Source organism: Chrysochloris asiatica, unplaced genomic scaffold, assembly GCF_000296735.1.
Source record: "Chrysochloris asiatica unplaced genomic scaffold, ChrAsi1.0 scaffold00033, whole genome shotgun sequence".
NCBI lineage: Eukaryota > Metazoa > Chordata > Mammalia > Afrosoricida > Chrysochloridae > Chrysochloris > Chrysochloris asiatica.
Window position 1 is genome coordinate 11147495 of NW_006408551.1, and position 11646 is coordinate 11159140.

The window sequence follows — 11646 nt, forward strand, 5'->3', positions numbered from 1 at the left end:
GAAGAAAGAAGAGGAAAAAAAGAGTAATCCACTACAATTTAATGAACTTGACCTATGCTTGTTGATGCAGTAGGTTAAAGGAGGGAACAAATCTTTACAGCAAGGATCATTCCCACCCCCTTGGTACAGAAGGTTGACAAGGATGGCAACTTAGACATCGGCTACCCAAAATGGGGCGGGGAGGGGGGAGGAGCTACAAAGGCAAGAAGTGACTGGCTTACAAGATTTCAATAAGAAACATAGTTCCTGAGGGTGCAGGGAAAGGAAGAACCTCCACTGAGTGGTTTCCAGCTTGTCTGGATGGGGCTGATGAAAGGATATGGGGATAAGACTCTTGGCGGTTCAATAGGGAATGAATGCTATCAGGACTGACTGTGAGTGTTGGAAAGGTAAAGGTAGACAGACATTTTGTAACAAAAGGGGAGTGGTAAATTTTGCAGTTCAGGAGCAAAGGTCCCTGGAACCATCAAGGGAGAAAAGCAAAGTGCAGGACCCTATCCAGAGAAGCAGTGGCCCCAGAGATGGAGACAGAGATGATGACTTGGAGAGATGGAATGGCTGGGGACTTTAGCCTCAGGGACGAAGAGTGGCTATGTGCTGACAGCCAGGGGGCAGGCTTGCAGGAGTGTATGTACCCTTTGGTTGTTTGATGATACCTGCAGGAGATTGTAATCATTTCAGTGAAACAAAATAAGATAGGACGAATGTAAAGCTGATGTTCTTTCATGTAAACTATCACATAATTCACAATAAAAATGTAAAAAAAAAGACCTAGCAATCTGCTTCAGTAAAAGTTTTTGTTGTTAAGTGCCAACGAGTCAGCTGCAACTCACAGTGACCCTGTGTAGAGTTTCCAATGAGTGGCTAGTGAGTTTGAACGAGTACCTAGCAGCTGAAGCTGACCTTTCTGTTCAGTGCTTATTCTACAGCACCACAACTGGACTTGCACCCTAGGAAATCCTAGCAGGCAATTCTTCTTTGTCACATGGAGTTGATAGGAGTTTAAAAACAAAACAAAACAAAATGATGTGATAAAACTGGCCATTTTACACACTGCTGAATATTACTTTAGATTGTTAAGGCATTTTTTAAAAAAGAAATCTGATAATATCTACTACATTTAAAATTCACTTATGGGTCCAAGAAATACCATTGGGAAATAAAAGTGGGGGAACATGAGATTGTATTTGTAAGGATAGTTATCGAAATGTATAATTACTAATAAAAACTACAAAACTGAGGATAAAAAAAAAACAAAGGAAGACTCCCAGTGAAATGGGTTGACACAGTGGCCGCAACAATGTGCTCACACATGCCAACACTGTGAAGATGCTGCAGGACAGAGCGGACACTGTTTCATCAGAACCGACGGATGACATCTAATAACAACGACTGTAGCGTAATGGTTACGAATCGGGCTGCGAACCTTAAGGTCAGCGGTTCGAAACTACCAGCCGCTCCGCGGGAGAAAGATGAGGCTTTCTACTCCCGTAAAGATTTACACCCTCGGAAACCCTGTACAGGGTCGCTATGGGTCGGAACCAACTCGATGGCACTTAACAACAACAACAACAACTACTTCTTACTAAACCTTCCTGTTATCAAAAGAGAGTGCTTATATGTAAAGAAGTTTCTAGAAAGTAGAAAAATGCTTACTGAACACCCATCAATGTCCAATTGTACATTCACTGGGACACATGCCAAATATATTGGGTCTTTCAATAACACCTTTCCACTCCTCAACACAAAAAACAACACAGGAATGAATTTTTTTGTCAATCTGAGTAAAAACAATTTTTAATTCCAAGTCACTTCTGACACTATTTACAAAAACACAAAACAAAACAAAATAATGTATTCTGCCTATAAGAAACTTAGTCTAGCTCCAAAACTTTTAGCATAACACACAAAAAAAGCATTATACATTTTTTTTAAATTATCTTTTGTAGCAATGGCTATGTGGATACCAGAGAAACCAGTATAGATGTATATTTAGTGTACTGGAGACTTGAGAGATTATTGTCGCCATTAAAGTATCCTGAACATTTAAATTAAGCTAGTGGTCTTCATATCTATGTGAGTTTTTTTTTTTTAATATAATTTTTATCATCTAATTTGTATTCTTCCCACAATCAGACTGCTACTTGGAGAATGTTTTTTCTCACTGTGTGTTTGTACAAGTGTATGTGTTTCAAAAGATACATACAAGGAAAGGTGCATCAGTATTCCCAAAGTGTTTTAAAACTGAGCTCCAAATTCAAGAGATTTATGGTTTAAGTATGAGTACACAGTACCATTTTCAAAAAAGCCAAGCTTTCATCAAATCTGTAAAAGGTATGCAAAGAGAAACAAAATAATCTGGCAAATGCACTACTTTTTTCTAATACTTTCTCTTGCTTTTTTATATTCCTCTCCCTCCTACAATTTTTAAATCCAAGTTTACAGGAACAATTTAGAGAGCACAAAACAACTTTCCAATTATATGCCTAATGTTTAAATGCCTAACAGTTTATCTAAAGTTTGTTTCAATAATGAACTCAATTATGACAATCACTACCTATTTCCTATTTGCTCTTCTCTCAATATGACAGGAGCCCTGATGTCAGTGATTAAAGTGCTTGGCTAATAACCGAAAGGCCAACCATTTGAACCCAATTATGACAGTACAAGCTCTGATAGCATAGTGGATATGAATCGGGCTGGGAACCTTAAGGTCAGCAGTTCGAAACTACCAGATGTTCCGTGGGAGAAAGATGAGGCTTTCTGCTACTATAACGATGTACAGCCTCGGAAACCCTGTACAGGGTCGCTATGAGTTGGAACCGACTCGACAGTACTTAACAGCAACAACATGACAGAACAAAGCTAAAGACACAACTCAAAAGGTGTTCAACAGAGCATTGCAAAGCCATACTCACAAGTAGTGGGGCAGGCATCTTGGCATATTTATGAATGTACAGTAGAAAATGTACACCAAAACCTGAGAGCAATTTTTAGACCTAGGTCTGTAATGTTGTTAAAAGAAGGAAATTTTTGCTTATTTAAAAAAAAAAAAAAATGGAGAAAGAGAACAGTCAAAGGCAAGTCCTCCTTCCAGTGGCTCATTTGCTTCTGTTGAACCAGGAGTACTTCCTAATTAACAGACGTCATGCTTGGACTATTGTGAACATCCATGCCTAAAGGTAAAGAATAGAAAAGCAAGTCATAGAGATACCAGATACCAGACACATTTCTGCATGATAGAAGCTTTGAAAAACACTCGAAAATCCATTCAAAGGGTTTATTTTGTTTTCTTTTACCCATAATCTATAAAGTTGAAGAATAACTCTCATACTTCAAAAATAAAATTGGTTACCAAAAAGAGTCATAACCAAGATGTGTTGACATCAATTAAAATATTTACTAAAGCTTTCCAGATATAGCAAATTGTTTCCCCAAGTCAAATGAACTAGAGAATATACAAAGAATTCAGTTCTTCCAGTGAACCAAATTAAAGAAATATCTGAGCCTCTGTCTTTTCTCAAAAAGAGAACAGAACCTGTTTGAGATGACTCAGAAACCACTGTCTTCATAATTGATGGCCTCACACTTTAGAATCCATGAGGAATTCCTTAACTACTGCTTACACTTAGAATTTAAAAGCCCAGGTACTATTGTTCTTGTCAGATCCCTGCCTCTGCAAGCCTCTACAAGATAAAATGCTTCTTTGTTATCTGATCTACCAGACTTAGATCCCTCCCTCCCTTTCTTCTCTCCCCCACTGCCAACCACATCTATTACTCCATATCCCATTCTGAGACAAGGCTGTTTTCCACTCTTCCAGCCCATCTAGCCCTAGACCCATCCTTCAGTCCCTCCATTCTCTCTCATCAAGGAAACTGCAATTTATCTTCTATTAGATTTTCCTACCTCCATCAGCAGATTCTTTCACAAATAGTATAAGCAAATGTTCTTGACATGGTAGAAGGAAGTAGAGAGAAAAGTCTTCTCTGTCCTTATTCAATTGTTGGGAAGAAGCAATGTTTTTAGGTTCATCTTCTCAGTTATTGGACATTTATTTGCATAGTTATATATTAAGAATCAAGGAGCTCTGTTAGCGTAGGAGTTACAAATCGGGCTGCTAACCTCAGGGTCAGCAGTTCAAAACTACCAGATGTTCCATGGGAGAAAGATAAGGCTTTCTGCTCATGTAAAAATTTATAGCCTTGGAAACCCTGTACAGGGTCACTATGTGTTAGAACTGACTTCACAGCACATAACAACAACAAAATATTAAGAATCATAAACAGAATTGGGTTTCCCCAACCAGACAAAGTTGAAATGAAAAAGCATTTGACATAAAGCTCAATAAGACATCACTGTTGAATCAATTCTAACTCAGAGCAACACTACAGGACAGAATAGGACCGCCCCATTGAGTTTCCAAAGCTGTAATCTTTATAGAAGCAGACTGTCACATCTTTCTCCTATGAAGCAGCTGGAGGGTCTAAACTACTGACCTTTTGGTTAGCAGCTGTGTGTTCAGTTGCTGTACCACCAGAGATTCTTACATGAAGCTTAAAAAGTCTGAAAAAGAAGCTCTATTCTATAAACCTATTGCCTTCAGATGAAAGGAAAATGTTTACCTTTTTTTGTTGATGTCCTATTATGTTATTCCAAGCTCAGTGGGTTGGGATACATTAAAACTAACTAGCTATACTAATAAGAGCATAACTTTTAGACCATATATTCACGAAGCGGAGCCTGGTATGGCACTGTGGGTTAATGTGCTTACAGCAAGGTCGGTTTGAACCACAAAGTCGGTGGTTCAAGCTCACCAGAAGCTCCTCAGAAACCCTATACAGGGTTGCTATGAGTCAGAACCAATTCGATAGCACTTAAAAACACAACAATTCACAAAATAAATAAAAGGAACAAGTAGCCAGTTGATCTAGAAGGTGACCTTTCTAAAGCTGGCCTAGAAGGTAACCTATTTTCTATGAATCCTCTTTCTGCCACAGATTCTATAGTTCTGAGAAGTATGTATTTATTAGCATTAGTAGTTCACTTGAGTGTGTTTCTTTTGTTCACTCATTCCATATTTTACTGTGTGCCAAGCCTTTAAGATCTGAGAATACATTGTAAAACAAGCTAGATATAATCAATGGTATTATTGAACTTCTCTTGTATAGTTGTTGTTGTTGTTGTTAAGTGCCATCAAGTCAGTTCTGACTCATAGCAATCCTGTATAGGGTTTCCGAGGAGTGACTGGTGTATTTGAACTGCCAACCTTGAGGTTCAAACTGACCTAGCAGTCAAGTGCTTATCCTATAGCACCACACTATCAAAATTTAGATTAGAATAATTTCAGACAGTGATAAGTGATTAATGTAACTATGAGTTACTGGAGGGACAGAGAAGATAGCATTAGAAACAGTTACATTTGACTTAGATCTGAATAACAAGGAGTCAGATGGGTAAGATCCGGGGAACAAGCATTCTAAGCAATGAAAAGCGCAAATTCAAAGTTCTAAAACTAGTCATGAACTTGGCATGTTGACAGAATAAAAAAAATTTTAAAAAAGTCCATTATAGTGATACCTGGGAATTCTGATGTGGTATGAGTTATACTAGTTAGGCAAGGCGTTGTAAGCCAGGGAAGAAGTGTGAATTTTCATCTCAGGACAATGTGAAACTTTGGGATAATTGTGAGCAAGGGAATTACATGACCTAATTTGTTTGTGAGGATCGTTTTGACCACTGTATTGAGAATCACAGGACGGCAAGAGTAGAAATAGATTCTCTAGGATTTGTTATAACTGTTGTTGCTGTTGTTGTTGTTTTGAAGTGCCATCAAGTAGGTTCCAACTCATAGTGGCCTGGTATAGGTTTCTGAGGAGCAGCTACAGGGTTTGAATGACCACCTTTTGGTTAGCAGTTCAGTGCTTATCCTACAGCATTGGACCAGGACTCCAGTGTTATAACAGGAGAGTGGAGACATGGTAGAACCTTGGAGTAGGTTAACAACAACAACAGGTTAACTATACATATCCTGGGACAGAAGTGATTTCTGTCTCTGGTCCCAGTACCTTACATAGCTGTTGTTGTTGCTAAGTGATATCAAGTCTGTTCCGACTCAAAGTGACTCTGTAGAGTGTTTCTGAGGAGCAGCTAAAGGGTTTGAACCACCGACCTTGAAGTTCAAACTGACCTTGCAGCCCAGTGCTTATTCTGCAGAGCCACACCAGGACTCCATAGTCACCCTCGCTATGAAGTATTATAGAAAAAGAAGAATCAAGGATGACTCCTCAGCTTTAGCAACCAGAAGTTTGTGGTGTTGATGTTTCAAAGGAAGTTAATCAACACTATTGTTATGGAAGGGAAGAATACAGTTAGAACTCTGTATTCCGTTTGTTTTTATTCATGAGCATTCAACTATTCCATGTTCCTGAGATAACTCTCAAGAGCTGTCAAGTTTACTATTATTTTGCATTCTGGAGAAAACTCAGGCTGATGTGGCCTGAAGAAATACCTGTTACATATTCTTCTCACACACAAATATATATATAAATATATTGCTGCTTTTTTATTTTCCCTTATCCAAAGCAGAAACACGTCAATGAAGAATCTCCTAACTTTTCTTCATTCAAAGTTCAAAAGATATCCTGAAGACCAAATTAGGATTTCAGAAAAAGTTTAAATATTGTTAAACAAAATTAACACCAAAGCTTGAACTAGAACCTCTCATTAGTATTTGAAGGACATCTGTTATCATATTATGTTACTCGTTTTCGATGTTGTTGTTTTTCCGACCCATAGCAACCTATATAGGGTTTCCGAGGAACAGGTGGTGAGCTTGAACTGCTGACTTTGCATTTAAAATCAATTTTTTCAGTCTAGTCCATTAACCCACAGCATCATAACAGAATATACTTCTGACTGCATTTACACCCATGGTCCCACATTGTTTTTTAAGAGGGAAATCATCCTTCATCATTATTTCCTCCTAATAGTTTTAAAAGGAGTACTGATGGTACTGTAGGATATACACTGAAGTGCTAACCAAAAGGTCACCAGTTCAAACCCAAAAGCTGCTCAGCAGGAGAAAGATGAGACTTTCTTTCCAGTAAAGATTTATAACCTAGGAAAGTCTCTATGGAGTAGCTATGAACCAAATTGATGGCAGCTTACAACATCAACAATGGTTTTAAAGATCCCAAACCCAGACAGACTCTTGCAGCAGTGGACCTCAGGTAGAATACAGGCAGGTGAGACTCCCCCCTGGGAGAGAGGCCTGTGGAAGTTGGTTTTGTCCTGTCTGCCAGGGCTGTTCCTGCTCTCTGCTGCTCAGGGAGGTGAAACAAGTGGGGGAGGGGGAGGGGGGCAGTAGCACTCTCAGTCCCCAACACTGCCTAAGCCCATTCATCCAGGCTCCAAAAACATCTCCAGCAGCAACAGAAGTGACAAGGACAACAGGAAGGAGGGTCCCATAAGTTTTAATATGGTTTTCAAACAACATCACCTAATGTCCTATTTCATAAAAAATACTGAGGATGTTAATTGACACATACCTGCACTTAAAAAAACAAAGTGATTGTTATTGTTTTGGAACTTCCAGAGAATGTGATCTACATAAAGAAACAAATAGAAAGATTAGTTGTGTTTCAAAGGGAATTATGCACTTCACCTGCTACCCATAATTTTTAGGCTATTTTAAGCTCCTGCTTTGTAAGCCATCTACATATGATGCTTCCAATATTACCCCGAATGGAAGAACCCCAGCAGTACCCAAGTATTGATTTTAAGTTTGCAGTAACTGGTTTTGTCAGTTGATAGCCTGAGGTTGGGTTAAACAGGATATGAAGAGCAGCGGGACTTTTAACAGAGTCTAAATTCAGGGCTAATATCATGAGTGTGTGTGCACACACATGTGCATGTAAACATATATGTGTATATAAACAACTACATCTGTATTCCTGTTAACTTGGTCCAATATTTTACATGCATATGGTTCACAGAGCATCCCAACAGTCTTTTTAAAACAACAGAGTTGAAATATAATTGCTAAAAAGTCTTTGCTTTAGAACTCTAAGGGAAGCCCACTATTTTTCCAAGTTTTTAGGATCAACAGCTGTGGGTAACATAATTTATTAGATGTTTTTCATCTTGCCATCTATATTTGCTTTAGTCCCTTAACAGAATTTTTTAATCACAGATACTTCCATAGATCCCTCAAATCTCATTCATGATTTTATCCCATACTCTAATACAGTTGGATATCATTTAGATGTTAGTCTTTATGAATTATGCCCTGCCTCAATATTGTCAATTCTGCTAAGACTGCCTGAATATTGTGATCCACACATAGCTACCTCTAGGCCATTGCAGAGATTAATCATTGTACTTAGCATGAGACTCTCCTTTGGTTTCATTTCACATTCCAATTGTGGCTCCTGCACTGGAAAAAATTCCAACATGATTTCAGACTAGTCTCTAACCTCTAGTCCAGTAAAGTTAAACTCTTGGGGAATTTCTTCAAGAACTTCAATTAATGGACTGAATTGAAAAGTTTTTCCTACAAATAAGCGATGAGCTATAGCAAATTGGACTCTGAGCAAAATCTCCTGACAGTCATTTGCACATCCCTAATCTAATAGAAAATTTTGAAACTGTATCACAGTTATCAAATTATACCACAAAATCAAAGAAAATGTTTCTATTTTGGAAACAAAAACATCCTTTTATGGTTTAGAGAATAGTAAGGTTTCCAAACAAAACAGCTGACATCATTTTGAGCAATCTGCTCATTTGGACCTAGGAAACATTTGCCTCAAGACTATCTGTGACAACAGAGGAATAGTTGGAGACTGAGTAAAGCTACTGCCAAACCCTGTACTACAGCCTCAAGTTCAACTATATACCTCTTTCCCAAAATCATTTAATTATTCCATTCTCTTTCTTATTAACATGACAAATCATTTTTCTATGGAATATTCAATTCCAGTTACAGCATTCATTTCTTTTTATGTTTTAAGTACACTATGTATTTATTTTTAAAGAGGTTTCAGGTTTACAGAAAAAAAAAAAAAAAAACTGTACTGAGAGTACAGGAGTTTCCACATAGCCCTCCTCACAATTGGCCCTCCCCATACCCACAGCAGATTCTCCTATTATTAACTTGTATTAGTGTGGTATGTTTGTTACAACTGATAAACTAGTATTATTTGTCATTATTATTATTAACTAAGTTTCACAGTTTATATTAGGTACACACTTTGGATTGTAAAGTTTTGGAGGTTTTAACAAATGCATAATGTCATACAGCATTCATTTAGGAGAGAAAATATTCTCAGATTAAGATGAATGAACAAAGGTTATCTCTTCTTTGGTTGTTCATTCCTTTCTAGGAATCTGTCATTTTGTTAGAACATTTAATAAATCCTTCAGAGGACACCGTGTTTGGGTCTACCTTAAATTGTAATTAAGACTAGATAACTCTGGCAAAGGTGAATTTTTATACTGCACATTCAGATACTTATGTTTATTGTTTTTCTTTCAAAGAATTCAAACAAAGGATTCGAACATTCACAATATAACAGCACAATTAATCCAATTTAACAGGCATTTGTTGAAGGGTAAAAGTGTATCAATGCGTTTTGTAGGTACAGGTAGATCATTTTCTTATCTTAGGAGCCAAGACAACGATGGTGTATCAAGTCCCAATATAAGTTCTACCTTCTTCATCTAAGAGTTCTGTAATTATTCCAATCCACAGTGCTTTTTATTTTCTTTCTCTAAGCAACTACAGCCTCTATGTCTATACTTCTCATTTTAATTCAAGGCAATGAATGTCCATTTGACATTAGGTAGCATCATTAGAGAGCTTTGCACATGTTAGCATACAGTAAGCATATAATGACATGGTGTATATACAGTCATCCCCCAGTATGTTAGAGCATTATATGCATTGGACACTGTGTTAGCATGCCTAAATCTCAAGCACTCAATGATTTTTCACCTATCTTTTCCTTAAGAACCTTTTGTATCACTCCCAAATCGATTCTTCCTTGCTCCTTGCTGCTGCTATCACTAACACTGGTTTTGCTGCATTTGGGAGCCATGATGCACTTTATGATAAAATTTTCAAATGAAAATTAAACAGAGATAATACGACAACAGAGTCCTAGTGTGGCACTGTAGGATAGGCACTGGACTGATAACTACAAGGTTCAAACCCACCAACCAATCCTTGGAAACCCTACACAGGATCACTGAGTCAGAAGTGACTCGATGGCATTTAACATTAACAGTGCTCAAACACTCAAGAGACACTGGTACAGGTGACTGGATATGGCTGCCTATGAGTCAAAGCATACAGTAAACTTCTTATTTGTAAGTGGGGAAAATTCACATTAAAATAATGACAGAGAGCACAGTAGAATAATACATGCATAAGCCAGTAACACAGGCATTTAGCACAACTCTCAAGACATACACACTATAGCTATATATGTGCCATGTCATTATATGCCTTGCAACGAACTCACTTTGTATATAAGAGACATGGGTGTAAAACTGCTTCTTTCACTATATCCAGTTATGTCCCCTCCATCCTGTTCTCTGATCTGAATTGCTTGGCTCATTATAACTCTATGGGACAATGAACATACAACCAGTTGCACTTTGTCCAGATGAAATTTATGTGTACTTGCATAACCACCCAGAAACACATTGGATAATGTATATCCATATCCAGATGCAATAAGTAAGTTCCTTGAGGCCTTATACTTTTATACCAAGTACTTTGCAATCCTCCTATAACATGTGACAAAGAGAGAATAAAAAATTTAATCCAATGCCACATCAACGCATCTATTGGCATTTGTGTCCATATATTATTATCTTCTTTATTGGTAATATCTGTGCTCTTACTGAAGACCAACACTCTACTGATGTTGTTGTTATTGTTATGTGCCATCGACTCAGTACCCACTCACAGCAACCATATACACAACAGAATGAAACACTGCCCCGACATGCACCAACCTCACAATCATTGCTATACTTGATTCCATTGCTTTACTCTATTCGCATCATCATGATCAACTCTACTTTGAGGAGGCAACTCTTCCCAGCTATATATATATTTTTTTTTTCCTGATGGTTCAAAAAAAAATTTTTTTCCATAAATGATTTATTGTGAATTTTGTGATACATGGGAGAACATTAGTTTTACATTCATTCTATCATATATCGTCTCATTGCCATGGTTACAATCCCCTCCATGCAATCCTTCCCCAGTGCTCCCCAGGTCTTCAGCACACAGTCGCTCTCCCTCTCTGGGTCTAGAGTCTCCAGCTGCTACATAGCTCCACATCATCATCTCTGGCTCCATTCCAGGCATCACTGCTTCTCTGAGTAGGGTTCTGCTCTCTGCTCTTCTCCCTTGATGGTCCTAGGGACCTCTGCTCCTAGACTGAAAAGTCAATCACTCCTCTCCTTGCTATAAAATGTCCACCTTTACATTTCCAACCCTCACAGTCAGTCCTGATAACAATTATTCACTAATGTATCACAAGAGACCCGTCTGCATTTCATTGTATCAGCCCTGGCTAGTCAGATTGACTACTACTCACTGGAGATTCTACCTTCCTCCAGGCCCTCTGG

At 38.0% G+C, this 11646-nt stretch overlaps 2 protein-coding genes across 2 annotated transcripts in view; one reads left to right on the forward strand and one right to left on the reverse strand.

Annotated features, from left to right (window-relative positions):
- The window catches only part of LOC102842326 (protein FAM19A2-like), a 676150-nt gene that overhangs the window by 524288 nt on the left and 140216 nt on the right, over positions 1-11646 (reverse strand). The window lies entirely within an intron of this gene.
- LOC102842700 (cyclic AMP-dependent transcription factor ATF-4-like) overlaps positions 7181-11646 on the forward strand; it is a 27357-nt gene continuing 22891 nt past the window's right edge. Inside the window, exon 1 of the mRNA XM_006859605.1 lies at positions 7181-7247. Coding sequence (XP_006859667.1) covers positions 7181-7247 — 67 coding nt within the window. The remainder of the gene's footprint in view (positions 7248-11646) is intronic.